This window comes from Phlebotomus papatasi, chromosome 2 (genome assembly GCF_024763615.1).
Source record: "Phlebotomus papatasi isolate M1 chromosome 2, Ppap_2.1, whole genome shotgun sequence".
Lineage (NCBI taxonomy): Eukaryota > Metazoa > Arthropoda > Insecta > Diptera > Psychodidae > Phlebotomus > Phlebotomus papatasi.
The window spans coordinates 106,989,751-107,012,299 of record NC_077223.1 but is presented as its reverse complement, the minus strand read 5'-3'; the positions used below and the strand labels follow the sequence as shown (position 1 = coordinate 107,012,299).

At 32.5% G+C, this 22,549-nt stretch overlaps 2 protein-coding genes across 4 annotated transcripts in view; one reads left to right on the top strand and one right to left on the bottom strand.

The window, feature by feature from the left end:
* Positions 1-22,549, bottom strand: part of LOC129800690 (homeobox protein LOX10-like) — a 242,167-nt gene that overhangs the window by 198,840 nt on the left and 20,778 nt on the right. The window lies entirely within an intron of this gene.
* On the top strand, positions 893-19,035 carry LOC129800672 (uncharacterized). 3 transcript variants are annotated; one of them, XM_055845245.1, is made up of 5 exons: positions 893-1,349; positions 4,874-5,403; positions 13,662-14,242; positions 14,311-15,455; positions 16,470-19,035. In XM_055845245.1, exons 1-4 carry the CDS (start codon positions 1,034-1,036, stop codon positions 14,663-14,665), a joined length of 1,782 nt encoding a protein of 593 aa, XP_055701220.1. In that variant the 5' UTR covers positions 893-1,033; the 3' UTR covers positions 14,666-15,455; positions 16,470-19,035. The 3 variants fall into 3 exon arrangements, with proteins under 3 accessions (XP_055701220.1, XP_055701219.1, XP_055701218.1); XM_055845243.1 differs by having other exon boundaries at positions 900-1,349; positions 13,659-14,242; XM_055845244.1 differs by having other exon boundaries at positions 13,659-14,242; positions 14,311-16,505.

Below are 22,549 nucleotides of genomic sequence, written 5' to 3'. Positions count from 1 at the left end.
TGAAATCAACGGTCGATAAATTGTGGACTATAGAGCGATGGCCTATAGCGAGACTCTACTGTAATTGCAAACAAATGACAGAAGGTTCTAGAAAATATTGAGCAAATCGATAAAAGGATTGTATTGAAAAAAAAGTCTATAAAAAGAACCTGTAGCACACATTGAAATATGATTTATAAGAAAATAGTTCTTAAGGCTTTTGTTCTTATTAACACATACTTTGAGCTTGATGTAAGTAAACTATTATAGAAGATATTTTCTTGAGAAATATTATCTTATAAAAAGGGTTTCGTAGAATTGTATTACGCTTCTTATGAGACTTTTATATCTCTATCCTATAATATTCCGCTGTCACCTGTCTAGAAGATCATTATGAGATCATTTCAAGTATTTGGTTCTACAAGGCAGCTAATTTGCTAGTTGGGATGGGCTATAGCGAGGCTCTACTGTATTTTACTAGTTTTAATAGAAGTTATTAATAAAGCTCAATTAACCTTAATGTAAAACAAATTTTACAAGCACTTCAGTTTCCTTAAGTTAAACCTTTCAAAACTTATGGGTACATTTACAACTGTGAATCGCTTTATTTTCATACCTTTAAGCTTACATTAAAATGTTCTTTTTTAAATAAAATAGTAAAATAATAAAATTTTAAAAAAAGTTTTTTATTTAATTAACTATTTTGATATATCCTTAAAGGAATAAATAATATATATTATAAAAAAAAACACATTTTTTAGAAAAAAAAATCAGCTGCCTCATCATATATTGCACAGAGCTGTAACTCAACGCGCAGCAGCGAAGACGCCCTCCCTGACCAAAGTCAATCGATGTGTGATTTTTTCGTTGACTATTCTTCGAGTTGTCTTCGATTTTCCGTCGACATCTCGACGATTTGTCAGTGGGAGTGGGAGGCGAAGAGACTTCGCAATTGTCCCCGATTTTCATTGAGCATTCTGGGGGCTGTTTCAAGTGTTCTTGTGGGTGATCTAGTGGTGTCTCTGTGGGCAGTTGATCCGAGGTGGTGCTGGTGATGTCTGCAGCCATCTATCGGGACAGTCCGCACGGGACTCCGTCGCACTTCCGTGAAAGTTCCCAGGGAGGGTCCTTTATGCTGCCCAGCGGCTCTGTAGGGCCTCCTGGGTCATCCTATTTCTCCTCGCCGGCCTCCCTGCAGCACTTCCACCAACCCCATCCCCATCACCTGGCCTACAGTACTGGCCAGCGTCATGCTAAACGAAAAAGTGCTGTGGAACTCCTGGCCGAGAGCAAGCCTCTCTACGTCAAATCCGAAACAGTGCTGGACAGGGATCAGCAGCTATTCCGAGGAAATACTCCCAGTGCAATGCGTAAGGATTTTCCCTCTTTTTTTTTTAATTTTCAGACGGTTGTGTATTAAAATTAGTGCATTTATGAATAGAACGATTTTTTTAAATGAAAATTCCGAGGGGTTAAATACTTGAGAATAAAAGTGAAATCAATGAGAAATGGAGTGTGCAATTCGAGCATTTCTGCTGTTCTTTTTTTTTAATTTACTTTTTTTTAAAAATAGTGAAAACTCTGGAAACCTGATAAAAATTACCAAGTGCATTTTATAATCTGTGCAATTGAGCTTTAAAGAAAAACAAATTTAAAAAAAAACTTTAATTCAAGTCAAGTGAAATAAAACATAAAAATTTCTTGCAAATTTATTATTTTTCTCTCAAATTTAACATCAGAATTCTTCATTCCTAAATAATAAACGTTATATACTAAAACTAGAACAAAATGAGTAATTTTTTGTATTGAATATTATTCATTTCAATTTTATATTGTCGCGAATTCTATCATTTTCATAAAGAAAAATAGCATACAATGTTGATAAATGTGATGTGTAAATTCTTATCAAATTAAACAGTAAAACAGAATTGGAATATTAAAAAAAAATCAATAAAATTAGTAATAGCAAAAAAATGTAGGGGAAAGTACTCTCCCTTCGAACGTTCATGCCTTCGAATAATGTGAATTTCTTTTGTTTTTCGTAAGAGATTTACACTAAATTATCATGAAATTATCAACAATTGATAATAAGCCAACTAATATTTAATAGAAATGTGTAAGTCTCCTAGGAAAACTGAAAGAAAATTCACATTATTCGAAGGCAGCAACGTTCGAAGGGAGAGTACTTTCCCCTATATTTAGAAAAGAAAAATAATAGTTTTAAATTTGAATAATTTAACTCCAAATAAATATAATTCTGCGCTCTATTTTTATTTTTATTGATCGCTTATGTTTTTTTTTTTAATTTGCGAGTCTTAGTTTTTTAAACAAAATTTCTTTTGGATATTTGTATTTCATATGAAATTAATTTCACGTATCCACGGCAAACCCTATCAATTCGTCAACGCAATTATAAAATTTTGGAATTTCTTAGTGTATATAGTTCATTTCTTGAATAAAATCATCGTCTTGTAGCCTATAGACAAGTATAAAACATACCACACACAGAAAAAAATATTTTGTAAAAATGTTCGTAAATGTTTGTGAATTCCGATGGTGGAGTTGCGAAATACTCGTAAATCGTATAACCCACAAACAAATTCGTAAAAGTTTGGACTTTTTTCACAAACATTGTTCGTAACATGATCATTTGACGAACATTTTTTGTACTTTTACAAACATTTGTTCGTAAACGTTCGTAAATACACAAAAAATGTTCGTAAAATTTTGTCATTTGTTCGTAAATGTTCGTAAAATGTTCGACAAGAAAACTATAACAAATATTTTTTTCTGTGCAGAGTACGGACTAGCCCCAAGACATTTTTTCATCTATTTCCGTGTTTTTTTTAATCGATTTTGATCGATTACATAAAATTTTCCATTACTAAAACAACTACTTTTTGTGGGAATCCTTAATTTAGCTATGAAACAAAAAAATCCCTCAAGAAGTAAGGACAATCTCAGTTGAATAAATTCCATTAACGTAAAGCAGAAAATAAATATTATTATTATATTATTATTTTACGTCGTGAAAAAATCATGTTTTTATTTTATTCAAGGGAAAAATTCTGAGAACAAACAATAAAATAAACATTTTTAATATGTAAATTATACCTGACGTGCAATAACTTTTACTTCGTAAAAATAATGCTTTTGACATTTCAGTGAGACTGAATGACACCCGGTTGGGGAATTCTGTAACGGATTGACAATGTCATATGACAAATTAAAATTTTTTTATGGGCCAAATTTCGAAAACTAATTAAAAATCCGTCTTATATCAGTCACTAAAAACTTCATACAGCTGCTTTCATTGGCGGATGGTATGAAATAGCTTACAAAATTGACAACTTTAAGTGCAAAAGTCCTGGAAATAATTTCACTTTCATACACTTTTCAGGCACTTTGAGAAAAAAATATTTCCGGAACAAAAAGAGATTGAAATTGATTGAACACCAAGAAATCAGAGGGAATGTTTTATAAATTTTAGATTTAGACGATTGGATTAAAGTACAGAAACCCCGTATTTCATGTTCAATTGTTTTTAATGTAGATTTTTGAGTGCACTTTTCACAAAATTTCTTAGATGGATTTACCGGTTTAAGAATCAGGAAACATCTGGCACAAAACAGAGTTAGTCAAAAATTAAAATTTTGACTAACTGCATACTGAGATGCAAGGGATCCCTTCAACTTCAAGTCAGTCATAGAGAACCCAGATAACTCTCAGCTACCGGTTCATCACTGTCATTGTCATTAGATCGAAAAATAATGATCACTGTGTTATAAAACGTATGAGGTTCTAGTCGAGGGAATTCCTCTAGATCCTAAACCTGAAGCTTCGGCACATAAAGTACCTGTAACAATAACGAGGGCTAGGATTGTGTAGGAAGAAGACAACCATAAAAAAAGCAAACTGGACGTTCTTAGGAAAAGTCTAGCCGGACTCATTCAAATAAAAACGGAACGCCAGGCATAGAGAAGAGAAAGTGAGATGATTGAATGAGAAAAGCTTGGGAACTCCTTGGCGAGCCCTACCTTTAACAATTTCTAAAAATAAGAAATGGATACATAAAAGTACAAAGGATCATTTCTCGCTAATACCAAGGATTTTAACTGCTCGAACTCCAAGAGAAAGCAGTTTCCACAATCTTTGTTGAACTATAAGATTTAGAGAATAATTTCAGTTCAGATTTTTAGTTCATCAAAATTTTACCTTCTTCTGAAATAGTACATCTTTTCGAAGTATGACTAAATATAAGTATTTTTTGTTGAAATAAAAAAAAATAAAGTTGTGTTTATTGTGTTCCTAATGTATTAGCGTATTACCCTCGTTATACTGCCTCTGCATCCTTAAATTTTCTTATAAATTAAAAGATCTTCCATGGCTTTAATGCTTTTCAAACGAGTTTCAAAACGCAAATAAAGATTTCAAAGCACCTCGAGACCACCTTTGAAATCTTTATGAAAAATAAAGAATATTGAGGTTAGAATCACCTTGAAATCTTGGGCGCAGAATACCAAATCCTGCAATATTTTTATCCCAGCTAAAAATAAAGATATTTGACAGCTTTATTTTGAAATCTTGATTGTAGAATACGAAATCTTTATATTTATCTTTATTTCTTTATATTTATCTTTATCTTTATTCGCAGAATAGAGCCCTATATTTTAAATTTATTATTATTTTTAAAAAAAAGTGTCTAAAATGCACATTATTCAGTGAAATATGAGTAACAGACTTAATATACTTGCAATGTAATTATTTTATTTTTGATTGGGATATAATTGCAATATTTTTGCATTATCGCGAAAATAAATTCCGAGTCAGCAACCCCTCGGGAAAGTTCAAATGCAAAGTAGAAATTATGGTTTTTAATAAACTTTCTGTCCAGACATGCTTTCGCCATCGAGGACGCTGACACAGCATTCTCAGGCCCAGCAGCACAGTCGCCTCCATCAGGCCCCACGGGCAGCAAATCGCCGGAGTGCCTCTGCCCTGGCCATCAATTCTGACCTTCTGCAGACGAAACTGCGGAAGTTGCTCAATACATCCGAGAGCAAAGAGATGCTCAATCCCACTCTCGATCCACAATTTTCTAGCCAGCACTATGGGTATCCGCCCAAGGAGTCCTCAGTCTTCTTTTCCAGTGCTTTCCTCTCGCCCCAATCACTGCCCCCGCAGCCAGTCTCCGACGAAGACGACATCTACCGCTTCGACGATACCCTGATCCTCACCGATGACTACCGGGCCATCAGTCCTCCGGCGGAATATGCTGAGGATCACATTGAAGAGAGGAGCGCCACTCCGCGATACTACCAACGCTCCTTCTCTCATTCCCAGGCTGTTTCTTCCGGCGACACCGAATACTCGCCCTCCTACAACATCAACAGCCACAAATCTCTGCCGGATCTCAATCTCCAGGTGAGTACTTCTCCAGCATCTCTGTTTTCCAACTTTTTTTTCCGCCAGAACAATGGGATTCGCGAGTGTTCTGATTCCCACACAAACTATGGCACATTCACAGCATCTTCCAAGGTTTTTTTTTCTTGCTTTGGGCTTCTTGTGGAGCTCTCAATGCTCAGGTGTTTGATGAAATTGGGGCAAATTCATTGAAAGTCTCAAGGGCTAAAAGAAAGGGATTTTTTGATGGACTTTTCGAGAGTTTTCCATGCAATTTCCATGCTAATTTGCGAAAGTTTTTAATTGCAGCTGTTGAGGTGTTTTATTAGCAAATGGTGATTATTAATTTATTGGGATGCAGATAAGAAATTTAAAGGGATAATAAAGAATTTTGATTTCTTTACGAGGAGTTTTAAAATCGATTTTTCACATTTTTCAGCTAGTTTAGGGGACTTTTCTGGCCTTATTGAATGAGATATAAAGCTAAAAATTATTCTTTAACACATATTATTACGTAAATAAGATCCAGTTAAGTTATGGAGAAAAATTATAAACTATAATGCATATTTAGTAAAAAATCAAAGTGGGCGTCTAAAAATTCAGAATGAGTAGTCAAAATTCAATTTGACATTTTAAATTCATTTTTATTGATTCAATTTTTTACTGGCCAAAATTATTTTTGTTCTGTCAAAGAAAAATTACTTTTTCACTGGTCAAAATTGATTCTTTTACAAATGAATCAATCAAAATGAATTAATGGATTTTTTACGATTAAAAACCATGTTTTCCGATCAAAATAATTCTTTTACAGATAATTTTTTTTACAAATCTAAATTGATATTTTCATTGCCCAAAATTTATTTTCCTCATCAAGATTGATTTTCTCACTAGTCAATTGACCTTTTTTTTACAAGGGTTAATTTTTACACTGACCAAAACTGATTTTATTTCGGATCAAAAATGTTTTTTAGTACCGTTCAAAATTGATCTTTTCCGATTGAAAAATTTTTTTTATTACAGAATAAGAATTTTACAAATCAAAATTGATTTTTTCAATAACCAAAATTTATTTCTCGAATCAAAGTTGATTTTTTTACTAGCCAAATTTATCTTTTTATAAATAATTTTTTTTCGCTGACCAAGATGGATTTTCTTGATAAAAATTGATTTTTACTGATCAAAATTGAATATTTCTAACCAAAGAATATTTTTATACTGATTTAAATTGAGTGTTACACTGGGCAAAATTGTATTTTTTTTCTTACAAACTAGATTTGCTTTTTCACTCTAAAAAATTTACTGATCAAATTTGACTTTTTTCACTGATCAAATGTTTTTATTGAATAAATTTTGTTTTCTATTGTTTAAAATTTATTTTTTGCTAACGAAGAATGATTTCTGTTTACAAATGACAATTGTTCTCTCTGATGTAAATTAATTCTATTACAGATCACATTTTTTTTGTACTTATAAAAATTAACCTTCTTACCTACCGTTAATTTTAGTGTGCCAAAGATAATTTTTTTACTGCTCAAAATAATGTCTTTTACGGATCACTTTTTCACAAATAAAAATTGATTTTTTCTTTGACCAAAGGTTAAGTGATCAAAAATTAAATTTTTCACTGACCAAAAATGATTATTTTTTCTGATCAAAATTGGCCAAATCGATTTTGTTACTCAACAAAATTGATTTTCCCTGAACTAAACAAATCAGATTTTGTATGTTTTTCTGACCATGATTAACTTTTTTTACAGACTCAAATTGATTTTTTTTCTCAACAAAATTTATTGATCTAATTTGACTTTTCCACTGATCAAAACTGTTTTTTGTTTGTTTTTTTTTTTCTGAATAAAAAGTATTTTTATACTGATCCAAATTGAGTAGTTCACTGACCACAATTACGTTTTTTATGCCTTCGGCACACCTTTTAGATTGATAAAATTTCATTAAATCTAAATTTGCGTCTTTCTCTTTCTCGAAAGATTTGCATAAGTCTATTCGACTCTTTCGGACTCAAAATTAGACTGGACTAAATTTAGTTTGGTATGACGTTTAAAAGAAGAATAAGCGTGCAAAATAGCAGGATAGACATTATACATTGCTTTTAAGAAAGAAGGGAACGTGAATTTTGACTTTATGAAATTTTTCTGATCTAAAACGTGTGCAGGAGATATTATTAACTAAAATTAGATGAATTTAGATCAGGAAAATTTCATGAAACGAAATTTCACATTCCCATAGTTTTTCTCATTCTTTCGCATTCGAAAATCAATTGAGCTAAATTGAATTTATTGTGATATTTAAAATAAGAAGAGTACGAAAGAGTGAGATAGACGTATACAATAGGTTTGAGAAAGAAAGGGATGCGAATTTGAACTTCACGAAATTTTCCTGATCTAAAAAGTATGCCGGACCCAATATTGTTGATTTTCAATTAAGCACTAGTAATTTGATTAATTTAACTATTCAAAATTACTTTTTTTTGCTGACCAGAAAATACTTTAACTAGACAAAACTGCTTGTTTTATAATCAAAATTGATTTTTAAACTGATCAAAATTATTCTTCAAATGATTAATATTGTTTTTTCCTAGTTAAGACAGATTTTTTATTGATCAGTATTTAACTGATCAAAATTGTTTTTTTTTATCTAATTAAAATAAGTTCTTTGTGGATCAAAATCAATTTTGTGGCTAATCAAAATTGACTTTTTACTTAATCAAAATTGCTTTTCTTACTGACGAAAATGGATATTTTCGAACCAGAATTGATATTTCAAGGACCAGAATTAGTTTTTTTTATAACACAATTGATATTTTTACTTACCCGTTTTTTTACTGTCAAAATTACAATTTTTATTAACTGTTCTAAAATTTCTATTAACTGTATCAATTTCAAATTTTTGCGATTGTGTTTTTTTTAACGATTCAGATCATAAATTTGTTATTATACTTTTAATATGTTAAAATTTTTCAATTGCTGATTTTTTCTATCGATCTTAGTACGAAGTTTACTGATCGAACTAACTTTTCCCCTGACCGTTTTTTCAAACGATTTTTAAGTTGATTGATGTAGTACCTGTGATAAAAAGAAAGTTGTGTATCAACAGTATTTCAACTCTGTTGTTTTGAATTGCGGTCTTTCAATTGCGGTAAGAAGTTTTCATAGAGATTCTGTGTAAACAAAGTCCAATATTCAATTAATGAAATTATTTTGCAAACTCCAACACTTTAATAAATTTGACGAGTTATCCAAGAGAAAATGTTATTTTTGTTGCAAGAAGAATCACGAATTGTCAGCATATTTCATCATTTTCTCAATACTTGGAATATTCCTCCACTTTTAATGGATATTATTTCAAAATTTTATTAATTAAACAGTTTCTCAATCGTACCGCCAATGAGCATTTAAGAATATCGCGAGTTCGTGGATGAGCCAAAAGAATCCCAAAATTAGAAACTTGCTAATAAAAATCAATAGCAAAAAAAAAGAAGTTAAACAAGACAAAAGCCTCTCAAATATTTAATCTGGCCACAAAAGAGCTGCAAAAAAACTATAGACAATTTATAGTTGATACTCGATGTAATATTGCCGATTTGGTGGTGAAAAAAAGGCGCTTTTGGTAGTTAAAATGGAAAAGAGCATAGTAATTCGCGACTCCCACAAGTGATTCATTTTAATTTTTGCTGACACAATAACGCTCGATAGTGGCTGGATATTGAGCAAACTTCTATGAGCACGAAGAATCTCTTTCTTTTTTTTTTGGTGCAAAAGAGCATGGAAGTTCAAATTAATTCACAACATCATTATAAAAGAAGAAATGAAAAATAAAAAGACTCTGATGAAATAAGAGTCCAAAAGTAAAGAAAAAAATAAAACGACCGAAAGACAATATGAAAACGTGAAAATAAACACATTTCACGGCCTTCGCGCTTCTTGTCTTCCAAAACTCTTAATCCATTCAGCAAAAATTATAATTTCTAAACCTAATCAAAAGCCTCTGTAATACAATTTTATTGAATTTAATGCAGAAGTTGGAAAGTGTGTGCGCATTTTTTTCTTGTTTGAAGGGAAAATTGCACTATCTGCAGAAGTCTGACAAAGTCTGGGAAATCTGATACGGTCATTTCCTCGTGATTTTTCAGCAATTTTGAGAGGCTCTAGCAGCAAAATTATGGAATTGTTCAAATACCTCTAAAATTATTATTGAATTGTTTTACGCGCAAACGGAGTTTTTATGGCTACTGATTCCAATTAATTGAATGTTTCAGCAGATAAAAACAGCTCTCTAAAAAATTACCACGCCTAATTTAATAATAATTGTAAAAGAAATAGAGGATTTCTTACATTTTTTTTTCTGCCAGAAGAGTTGACACACGCGTAGATTGGAGATAATTTGTAATTAAAATGACTTTGAAGTACCCCTAACAGAGTCCTTTCAAGGTCTAAAGGCACACAGTAAAGTTTTCCGGAGTCATTGAGAAATAATTTTGACCAATTTTGATCAGAAAACATTCATTTCGGCTTTGATCTACGGTTTGAAAAGCAATTTTGATCATTAAAATATCAATTTTGACCAGTTACAAAATTGATCTCAAAAAATAAAAAGCAAGGAATTTTGACCAATTGAAGAAACCACTTTAGCCATTTACAAAAATAAGTTTTGAACAGTTAAAACTGAATTTTGATCAATGAAAATTCAAATTGGTTTAGAAAAAGTGAGCAATTTTGACTAGTTGAAAATCCAGTTTTGTTCTGTAAAAAATAAGCAAATTTGACTACTTTGAGATCAATTTTGACCAGTTAGAAAATAATTTTGAGCAATAAAAAGTAAGCAATTTTCACTAATTAAAAATCTATTTTGATCAATAAAGAAATCAATTTTGATAAGTTAAAAAATAAATTTGGTCAACAGAAAATAAGCAATTGTGATCACTTGAAAAAATGAGTTTTGGTCGATAACAGAAGCAATTTTGATCAATTAAAAGTTAAGAAATACTTAAATTAATTATTTACAGCTCCGGTACACCTTTTTGATTAGGAAAATTTCCTGAAGTCCAAATTCGCATCACTTTTTTTCTCAAACCTATTGCATACGTCTATCTCACTCTTTTCTACTCTTCTCATTTTAAACATCACAACAATTTTAATTTAGCTCAATCGATTTTCGAGTGCGAAAGAATGAGATAGTCATATGCAAAACGTTTGAGAAAGAAAGGTTTCGAATTTCGACTTCGTGAAATTTTCCTGATCTAAAAGGTGTGCTGGAGACATAATGAGTCCGGCACACCTTTTAAAACCAAAAAAAAACGTGTAAGAAAGAAGGGAATGTGAATTTTGATTTCATGAAATTTTCCTGATCTAAAAAGTGTATCGGAGCCATAGTAATCGGTTAATAAAAAAGCAATTTTGACCAGTTAAATATTGGTAAATAAAAAAGTAGCTAATTTAATTTTAGGAATTAATAATGCCAAAAATAAAGCAAATCAGATGGGTTAAAAAAAATCATGATCAATTAAAAAATCAATTTTGATCAGTTAAAAAATCAATTTTTGTCAATAAAGAAAGTCATTCTGATGAGTTAAAAACCTAATTTTGATCGATCAAAAAATTATATTCAATGAGTAAAAATTCCAATCTTGTCTATAAAATATCGATTTTCATCAGTAAAAAGCTCAATATTGATCGCTAAACAATTTTGTTCAAAAAACAATATTAGTTAGAAAAATAATCAATTTTTCTATAGTAAAAAATTGGTTTTGCTCAGAAAAACAACATATTTCTGATCAGTAAAAAATTCACGTTTGATTAATCACAAACCAAATTTAGTCAAGTTTGGGCTTTCCATAAATTATACTTCTTTGATAGAAAATCAAATTTCACCAATAAAATTTTGATTTTGTGAGTAAAGAATTCAATTGTAGTCAATAAGTAAAACAAATGTGATTTATAAGAAAATCAATTTTTCTTCAGTACAAATTCATTTTATTATTAAAAAGCAAATGTTATTGATTAAAAAATCAAATTTGATCAGTAAAAATTCCATTTTCGTAAGTTAAAAATAAATGTTGCACTTTAAATAAAAATCCAAATGTTATCAGTAAAACCAAAAACTTTTAATCATTAGAAAATTAAGTTCGATCAATAGAAGATCTATTTTCGTCTTTCAGTAACTCAATATTGATAAGATACAAAAAAAACTCAGTAACAAAAGTAACAAAAAAAAATCAATTTTTACCTGCAAAAAATCAATTTTCGCCAAAAAAAGCACATTTACATATATGTGATGAGTAAAAATTCCATTTCGGTCATAATTGCTTCTAGCACACCTTTTAGATAAGGAATATTTCATGAAATCAAAATTCACAACCTTCCTTTCTAAAATATCTCGAAGTCAAAATTGGATTGAACTAAATTGCATTTGATGTGATTTCTGTGTGATGATCAAATTTTATTCACCGAATTTGATGATTATGACCTCCTTTATCGTTATTAAAAGCTTACGATGTATTTTAGCGATCATATTGATCCTTCTTCGGTTCCTTAAAACTTATATTAAAGTGAATATTATGTACGCAATTGAAATTTATTTGCCCTTTTCACAACGTAAATGCGTGAATCCCTGTAGCCGATCGGCCGCAAAGTTTCACAGTAACAAAAAATTCCCTGGAATTTGTCTTTTATTTTTTTATTAGGGGTTCATCTGGAAGATGATTGCCCCGTCTTTTATTTTTACGCGAGAGTTTCCGTGGAAATAAACGCTAATGTTTCGCTTGGAATTCTGCGGAGTTATGGAAAGTCCGAGGAATTTTCTTGCAATATATCTGAGAGCATTCCCTAGAAATTGATTCAAAATTTCCTTTGAATATTCCGAGTATATTTTCTGACATCTTTCCGACCAAGACTCCATGGAAGTAAGCGCGAAAATTCTGCAATTACTTTTTCGCACTAACGCTATAATTCTTGCGAGCTAGACATACTCAAATGAACGATATGGTAGCAATATTTTCAATTTAAAAGTAGAACAATTGAGTGTTCGTCTGATAGATGAACACTCTCCAAGTTCTAAGCTGCCAATTGGCACTGATCGTCTATATTTGTGGATGTTTTTTTTCTGGAAATTCTCTATGAAAGTTCCACGAAAATTTTTAATCAATTTTTGGAATTATTTTGAAGAAAAATATATTTAAAAAAAAATCCATTGGAAAAGTCGTGGAATTCCGTAATATTAAACCACGGAAGCCTCTAAGGCCGATGCATGGAAATTTCTACGGAGAATTGCGTGGAAATAAAGAGGATTTTTCCAAATTTTTAAAGGGCTGACTGACGATTATACAGTAAAGTCTCGTTATAGTCCATATTTGGTTTCAGATTTGACACTTGGGTCGCACTATAGTCCATGTAATTTTTTAATATTATCAACGATTTTTAGTATTGAAATTGCTCGACGGCTTCCACTTTCTTTGCGATTGCGGTACTTGTCCTTGCTCTCTTCATTGTGGATCACAATTATCACAACTACTTAATAAAGTTTGCCAAAAATATTAAAATAATTATGCTTGTTGCGTACAAAAAACATAACCTAACATAAAATCAGTGTTTTGAAATCAACGGTCGATAAATTGTGGACTATAGAGCGATGGCCTATAGCGAGACTCTACTATACGCTAATAATCCATAGGAAAAGCGGAAAAGCCGTGGAAATATTCGTCAGAGAAAAGTCCATGGAAACTCGCGGACATTTCTTAATAGACGGTCTTATACAGAGTTTCGCAAACGTCCATGGAACGCTACGAAGAAATTTAGCGTCAAATTCCATCTCGGAAGCTTACGCGGATTTTGAGCGGTAAAATCCAGGGAATCCCACACGGATTTTTAGCGGTAAAATCAGCGAACGTGGCAGAAAAGGCTGCTGGAAATCCAGTGGAATCGCTGCGGCCGTTGGCTATAGAGTCGTCACATAGAACAATTTCATCGCAACTTTTTTGTTCGTTCAAAATTCATATGAAATTGTTCTAAGTACAGAGTCGCAGCGACATAGAACAATTTCATAGAAAAATTTAGTGAATTCATGCACATAGAACAATTTCATTTAATCATATTATAAAAACAAATGGTTTTCGGGGAAAATTTTATGCATTTTCCGATAGTATTGGGTTAATATAGTACCACTATGGCAATAACTCAAAATCGACCAAAATGTGAGAACACTTGCATTTTGAGGAAACGAAATTACCTTGATTTTTGAGTTAGGAAAATCTTAATTGTTCTCAGCAGGTGAGCCGTCACTCGCCGCATAGTGAAGCCCTGAGTTGCTGCAGCCGCGGCAACAGATCCAATAAATCTGGTTCCTCGTTTAACCGGGATTCCGGTGGCTCTTCGGGCCACTACACGCATCAGAGTGAGCCGGCGCCGTGCTGCAATCAGCCTCCGGATGCCATCCAAGGTGAGTTCCGGCGCGATAGTGGCTCCTCCACGCAGCACAGCGGCAATTCGTACTTCGCCTACGGAATCCCGCCACTGGGCTTCGATGTGGCCGAGAAGACGGACGAGGAGGAAGCTGACTGCCTGCTGAACTTCACCACGGCCGAGGTGCCGGAAGCCTTCCAGGACGACTACGAGGGAGGCGGAAGGAAGGCCGACGGGAGGTTCTACGAGGACGCTAGGTCAAGTGCCCGGCAGACGGTGCTGTATTTCGAGGAGAAGGCTCGAGAGGGAGCTGCTTATGGGCAAAATGTTGACCTGAGTCCTCCGGGACTGGGAGTGTTCAAGCGACAGAAGTGCTTGAGGCTGAAGCAGAGGGGTAGATCGGATGATCGCAGGCCTATTCTGCGATCGAAGAGTGACATTAGTGACAGGTGGGTGTTTTCAAAATGGCGTCCAAAGGGTTTTGTTTTTAAATTGGAAAAATTGGGGATTTTGGTAGGTACTGGAGCCGCGCAGACGGTGTCCAGGGCGGGGAGAAGCGCTACAAGCCGGAAATGTTCCAGCTGGAGCGATTCTTCGATAGACTGGGCCTCAATGAGGCCAGTTATGAGGAACTCGTGACCACAAAGAGTGCCGCAGCCTCGGCCACGGGGTACAGTGATAAGGACTCGGACCAATCGAGTGTGGTGTTCTTCTCGGACGTGAGCACCGTGGACTCCACACGACTGCCGGACAGCACGGATGCTGGCCAGGCCAGTGGACCCTATCGTTCCACGGAGCCACCGTCCATCGTGGAGCGCAATGCGCGCATTATCAAGTGGCTGTGCAACTGCAGGAGGGTGCAGATGACATAGCAAGTGAAGAAGGGGTTCGGCCTCATCTGAACACAATAGTCACACTCCTGTTGTGAGTGCTCCCCCGGAAATTTCCTCTGCCCAAGAATCTATTTCCTCCTCCTTCAACAATTTCCCGGATACGCTGTGACTCTCGCGATTTATTCTCGAAAAGCAGATCTTTTTCTTCTTCCTCCCCTGGAAAGTCCTCCGATTTGTCCTACAGCATTCCTTCCCAGTAAAAGACTTTTCTCAGTTCCTTTCAATTGCCGTCAGAGTTGAAACTTTTACAAATTTTGGGATAAAGATGATTTTCAACGTCGGCCACGACCTTTTTGTGATATACCCTTTTTTTATTTTCTGAATTTGAAATTAAAACCAAAAAGTAAGTCTTCAAAAGACTATTTAAAAATATTTTAAATATTTTTGAAAAAAATAATTCTCAGTTTCAGTGAGACAATCCTATCGTCTTATTGAAGTGGTTCAGTTTAAAACTGATTTTTCGAAGTTTTTTTTTTTAAATCAAGGAAGTGCAGTAAATTAAGAATTTAAAGAGAAAGACTGAACGTTCCTATTTTTTTTTGCTAAAAATTAAACCTAATCAGTATATAATCCGATTTATTTCGAGAAGAATTTTAAGGATATACGGTATTCATTTTTTTCTTCTGTGTTTTGGATTTCTTTGTGGAAGTCTCGCAGGATTAATTTGCTTGAAGTATAGATAGCGCAGTAAAAGCTGTCAAATCTCTTTACTTTAGACAGTTCGAAATTTCGAAAATCTGACGATAAACTCGAAATGAAATCCGTAAAAGTAAACAGAACCCGTCAAATAATTTCGTCAGATATCTTTAAGTTTTCTGCAGAAAATATCTACGCCTCTGCTGAAAATCTGCCGAGAAATCTGTAGATATTCTTACGAATTTTATTTGTGCTTGGGACAAAATTCGTCAGAAATTTTTCCAGATTTTCTAACGAATCCTGGTGCATACTTTGACGAATTTCTGTAGATATTTTGCCGATTTTCTGTAGATTTTTTTCTATATTCCAGACTTTCCAGACTGCTATGCAGAAAAGTTGGAATATTTTTCACTGAAGTTTGCACAATTCAATAGAGTGATTCTTTGTGATTTCACAGTGTTTATATAAAATAAAGAATTCTGCGACGTCGTATTATAACTAGAGAATAGTGAAGTGATATCTTTAAACACAGTGTCGACCTAAATTTCGTGTTTTTTGTATCATTCGATTGGCGTTTTTAAGAAATTAGTATTTTTGCTCGCAACTTTTTAGTTATCTAAAATGTTTAATCGGTAACGCTTGTTAAGCAGAGCATACCATTTTCTTTAAAACTTCTACAGTTTTTTGATAAATCAACAATATTTTTGTTGAGAAAATGGAGACTATGCAGATTTTTTATGCAGAAATTCTGCCGAGAATCTGCAGATTGTCGGAAGAATTTCTGCCGATAATCTACAGATTTTCTAGGCAGAAATTCTGCCGAAAATCTACAGATTTCCTCTAAATGTACTAGTATATACCGTTACAATTCAAAAAACCTCCGAGTAAAATCGGCAGGTAGAGCAATGATTTGACGGGAAATATTAAACCTAACCTGTATTCAGTCGATTTTATTTCGTAAGAACTTTTATAGATATTCGGTATTAAGTTTTTGCTTTTCGGTGTTTGGATTTACTTGTGCCGCAGATTTCATTTCTTTGACGTATAGATGGCACGAAAATAGCTGTCAAATCTCTTTAATTCAGACAGTTCGAAATTTCGAAAAATTTGACGATAAACTCGAAATGAGATCCGCAAAATAAAACAGAAAAAATCGAAAATCTCTAAATTCCTAATAACAAAATACATAAATAGCATTTTTTCCTTGGATTAATTATAATTTAAATAAGAAAATATCAGTTTTAGATTTACTCTGTCCATTTTACGTTTTCATGGTTTTGATAACCTTTTATATATAAATATAATTATTTATAATTATTATAAATATAAATATAAATATATTTATATATAAAAATAATTATATATAATTTATAAAAAAAGTGATAAACAACATTAAAACGTTATAATTATTTATGAATCATATTCATTATCAACAGAATCCTCATTCTCTTTGCATTCCATCAACACGATTTTTAAAATGAATTTTAGAGTATACTGTTTCTTTGGAATCAATAAATTATGAAGAATAGTCGAATTTCGTAATTTGTTTATTTCAATTCGTTGTCTTCCGATTTAAATAATAATTCATTTTACTTTAAACGTAAATTTAAACGTACATTTTTAAGATTAGAAGCTCGCATTGTCCTACGCACAATAACTTTTGTTTTGTAAACATGTTATTGACATTTCAATGAGAGTGAATGAAATCTCACAAGTCATTGTATGCTGGGCATCATCTCTGAAAGCAAATATTTCAACAAGAACTAAAATCAAAATAAAACTAAAGAAATCAAAATAATAAATCATACAATTCAAAACGAAAGTCAAAAAATTTAATATTTGTTTAAAATCTCGATTCAAAGTAAATTTCGAATTTTAAAATTAAGTTTTCGCGCAAGGCTGTGTAAACATTTTTGAAATGCCATGCCAAAATGGCACTCAATTGATCAAGTAATAGAATACTCGCTCTACAATGCATGTGTCCTGGATTCGAATCACTTTTATGTTTGTGCACAGAGAGCGATCCTCTACTTTCTTGAAGACAAAATGTCTTTTTCCTCGTATTTGAAACTGGTCTTCGAATTTATTTTTCAAATTGAAAGAATAACTGACTTTCAATTTCGCAAAATGGCACTGATTTACGAAAATTCATACAAAATTTGAAATAATCAGACTGTCCTCTAACGCAAAATTAGAAAATTTATAAAATACTGTATTATGGATATAAAAAATTAATAAGATAATTCTTTGTAAGTTGATAAGCGTATTCCCCGCAAACAATATGAATATTATCACTATTGACAGTCCTGATACTTCGAAATTCGAATAGATGTCCAAACTTTCGAAATCGACTTAATGCAATCAATTAAAAACCTCTGACATAACATATTGGCATTAGGTCCTTTTAACTCAGAATGATTTATAGGTTTATCTACTATAATCTCATTTAGGGGAAAGTGGGACACCTTTGAATTGGGGTACCTTTGAAATTGAACTTTGTTCTACAACTTTCAAAAGGAATTAAGGCTTTAAGAAATTAAAGAAAATCCTAATGTATTTTATTTCGAAAATTGAAAGCACTATCCTGAAAAATCGTTTTAATTTGAATACACTTCATTTAAAAAAATATATATTAAAATTATCTTTATCTTTATCTTTATCTACAAATTGGACGAATAAAAAGTCTTCAACTCTGACATGTTCCTAAGAAAGATTCAACGATTTTTAAAATGAATTAGAATGGCATTAAATACCACCATTTGAGCAATTTTTAGACTGTTATTTCCACGTTCTATCTAAGAACATTCTGACTACATTCTCCCACTGCATTTCATTTTTTTTTTTTGCGATATTTAGATCAGACTTGTAGGTGATAGTTAGAAAGTGAAAAAAATATCCTCCGAAGAGAGTCCTCGTAGGTTTTGTTTATGTTTGTATTTTTAATGTGTGTAACACTTTTTTTTAACGATTCAACTCACATTTTATTAACACAATTGAACGGATATTTTACAATTTATACAAAAAAAAATGAAAATTATTAATTGTTATTAATCGAAGAGACATCAAAGAAGAATCTCCTCAAAGGTGCAAATTTTATTTTATTGTTTATTGTTTGATCTTTTTTTATATTGTATATTTGTCAATTTTATTATTACAATAAAAGAAAAATGAAACTTACATGTATGAGATTTTAGAAATGGAATCAATGTAAATTCGATATTATACGCAAAATATTCTAAAAAAAAAAGTTTGTTACAATAAAAACTTCATCGTACTGATGTGGAAAAACTCTTTTTCCCAAAATGATAAAATCTTAATTTTTGAAAAATCATTTAATGGTGTAACTTGTGACAACTTTTAATTGTATTCGAAGAAACCAATTAATCTCGTTATAATCTGCGAAAATGGCTTTGAAACTAATTAAAATATCATAAACCCTCGTAATTCATGAATAAATTTTAAAATGAAATAAAACTGTTTTAACTGGAAAAAAATAAGTAGATAAATGCATTTCAATGGATGAAAAACAAAACATTTAACCAATTATGACGTAGAAGAAAAGTGTATAAAAAAATTATGTAAAATCGAATGAATTTACTCGTACCAGACTTATTTAGAAAGGAAACAAAAGGTACTCGATCGTTTGTAGAAATAGCGCCTAATCCACTTTACGAATAAATAAAAAAAAAACTTATTCTAATCTGAAAATCTAACTCTTGCATTTTTACTTCGCCTTTTTTCCCTTGAGATTTTACCTGAAAAAAACATTGCAGGTCATAAAGCAGCTACAGGAGCCTTCTTTCCGACTTATTGGAGCCTCTGAGAGTCTCCCAGACGGCGGATTCCGTTAATATTCAAATTCGTTTAGCCAAAAGCAATTAAAAAAATATCTGCTTAAGCTTTTTACGAATGAGTTTTCAAGGGTATGTAGGCGCTTCAGTAATACGAAAGCGCCTTAGTGCACACCAAGGGGTTACTCAAATTTGGAATATCGACACATTTTACTGCTCGAACTCAAAGAGAGAGCAGTTATATAATCGACTTTTTTTTTCAATTTTGCACTGTTCTGGAGCTTAAACGGTAAGAGATATCGACTTCCGGTCTTCGGTGACCTTTCCTCAAATGACATTATCTCGTGCCCAACCTCTTTATTTTCCCCCCTCCCCTTTCATACATTCCCTATCCCTCAAAAATAGGTCAAATATGAGGTTTCACATTCAAATGTTCACTGGCGAACATTTCGTCCAAACATATCTATGACCGGAAAATTCGCCATTTTGAATTATTGAAGGTCAAAGGCCAACTACTTTGGAAGGCTCATTTTTCTTTTTGCTTAAAATTTGATTTTTTAGAAAAGTATTGCAAATTAGAATCCGGCTGCATCGGTTTTCATCGGTAATGAATCGGTTAAGTACCGATTTTTTGATTTTCAAATGCTTTTGTGATTGATTTATGAATCAATTTAATCTTTAGTAGATCAGTGATTCCAAAAGATTAGGGGGAGGCTTTGAACTTTCGCACACAAAAATGATGTTCAAGTTCAGTGAGTTTTTCTGACTACCATGCAAACCGTATGGATTCTCCAACTATGCCAAAAAAATGTCTTACTTATAAGGTTCATAATCCCACCAAACAAAATCCCAGGAAATCCTTAGATTTTCCTCCAGAGGAAAATGAAAATTTAATGGCGATTTGTCCGATAGATGAATCAAGTTTCTATTATCGCACACGATTCACGCCATCATTGAACACCCCATTTTCACCGTAAATTTTGCACCGGACACTAAAAGTTGCACATCATTGTTTAAAGGGAACTCTAATCTACTTGATTAAACCATTTTTATAAGGAATAAAACATTTTAATATCACTTTTTTGGAACTTTTCTGAGAGATGTTTTATTGACATTAAAAACCATTTTTTTGCTTGATTCTACGAGAATTTCACTCCGGAAACGGTTAAATCTGATGAATACTTTCTTGAAAAGTCCAAATATCACCAAATTTACACGAATCAATAAGTTTTTAAAGCTAAAAATTGACTAAAACTCAGCAAGCGAGAATACCACACAAGATTCCACCATTCCTCCACGGAGCCGGATATGCACAAAAACGTTTGAATGCGCATCATTGAAGATTTCTCTGTTCCTGCAGCTGCAGGAATCGGGATTTAGCACAGATATTGAGCTTCAGCAGGTGAACAAGCTAAAATTTTCACAAAACATCTTCTTACGGACAATTTCTTTTCTTTGTCATGCAAAACAACACAATAGTGAGGTTATGTCAAAGATTGTCAAAAAGCAGTTGTAAACTGTATGAGCTTATTGCAGATGTGATTCTTTCATTGCACATTCAGTTTGTGCAAGCTTGAAAAATATTTTTATATCAAAGAAATCCAAAATTGCTTAATAATTACTCAACTGCAACCTATTTGAGTCAAATTACTTCTTGTTTATCAACTTTACGATTTTTAAGTTTTCCTTTTTAGTGGTGGATCAAATCGGTAGATTACAATAGATGTGAATATGAGGGATCGCATCTAAAATGAAGTTTCTTGGAAAATGTGAGAGAAGCCATGTCTTCTATGTGCGATCGATGAATCTGAGTCAAGTTTGTGAATTTTGTTCCACCCACAAAAAGTGCCTGTTCAGCCTAAAAGATTTTTACTTAAATCTGATTCCTAATAACCCTTCTACCCTCTGTGATAGTAGTTTTTCAGAAAAGTGATATTAATTCTGCACAATCGTATGAAATATTGCACAGCAAAATTACAGTTTTGGACCTGTTTTTAATTTTTGTTTCCTAAAACTAGGGGAAAAGGATTAGACTCCCAATTTTTTCAGGAAAGGTGTGATTTAAGACTAGCTACTAAAATATATAGCCATCAGTGAAAGTTATAAAGTAATACCGGAGAAATTCGAAGTGTCCGATGGTAGCGTATGTGCGAAACATCAAAGCCTCCCCCTATGCAAAAAGCTAATTCACAGTGACCTCTGTCTCGTGAGTTCGAGCATTCCGCAAAGCTGGGACGCTTTGCCATCTCCTTTTCGTTCGAATCTATAAAATCCACGAAATCACTCGTAAGATTCTAATAGAATCTGAAATTATATTCCTTCAAGAATCACTGGAATCAAATGAAATTACATATTCATTCTTAATCAATATTCCGCAATAGATAATGATAAGCCATAGTACAGTACAGATTTCTATGGATTTTTTTTAATTTTCCAAAGAAGATTAATAAATGGACATTTTTTCACATTTTCAACTAAAAAACAATTGTAGAATATGTCTCATTCGAAAAGAAATACGATTTCTCCCGTGACGGATACAAGGTAAAAGACCCAGTCAGCAAATGCGGTTAACCCTTTAAGGACGACTGGATCACCTGTGACCCATAGAGAAAATAATTTTTCCTGACTACCTGAAGTTATTTCTTTCTAATGTTAGTACATAATCACAAAGTAGAAAGATGTGGGAATCTAGGATATTTGTTGCAAATCTCCAGCTATTTGCTATATAAAAAATATTTAAGCTCAAAAATGACGAATTTTCAAATTTTCACGTTGGTGCTTGAATTTTAATATTTCTAATTATTTTTAAGCAAAAACCTCTTGGGACTAGAAAGTGTAATAACTATACATAATATTTCTCAACAAAGTAAAAATTCTAGTTTATTGGTATTTTCAGGAAAGCTTTATAATTTTCATGGGTCATATATGACCCAATCGTCCTTAAAGGTAAAAAATACCGAATTTGTCTCTAGTGGATTTTAGAAGATTTGAGGTTAGACTTTTTCATGTTTTTGTTTATGTGTGCGCAAAATAGATAATTATTCGTGTAATATTGTGTGATAATATCATTTAGCTGAGATTTCCCAGTGAAATACTGACTGAAGCAGGTAATATTTTGATAATTTATAAAATACTTCTACGTAAATGTTGTAAATTCATAACTTTTAACTCTTGTAGATGACTTCAAAAATGGAAAAAAAAATTCAAGATCAATGATTACGAAATCATCCACATAATGCCCAGACGACAATTTTGTCCTGAAGGAAAGCGACAAAATATACTTGGAACAAGACGTGGAAGAAGTGGACTTTGAAGTTTCATCGAGAACGCATTAACGCTGGAAGAACTCCCGGATTCACAGCAATGTGCAACTACGTCTGAAATTTGTTTTGAAGAAAACTGAGGAAAGGCGTAGGTGCACATGGTGCTATTAGAG

Excerpts from the sequence above, each read along its gene's own strand:
- LOC129800672 (XM_055845243.1), top strand. The coding sequence starts at position 1,034 with ATGTCTGCAGCCATCTATCGGGACAGTCCGCACGGGACTCCGTCGCAC. Across the intron at positions 5,404-13,658 it reads TGCCGGATCTCAATCTCCAG|CAGGTGAGCCGTCACTCGCC; the intron begins GTGAGTACTTCT and ends AATTGTTCTCAG. Across the intron at positions 14,243-14,310 it reads AAGAGTGACATTAGTGACAG|GTACTGGAGCCGCGCAGACG; the intron begins GTGGGTGTTTTC and ends GGATTTTGGTAG.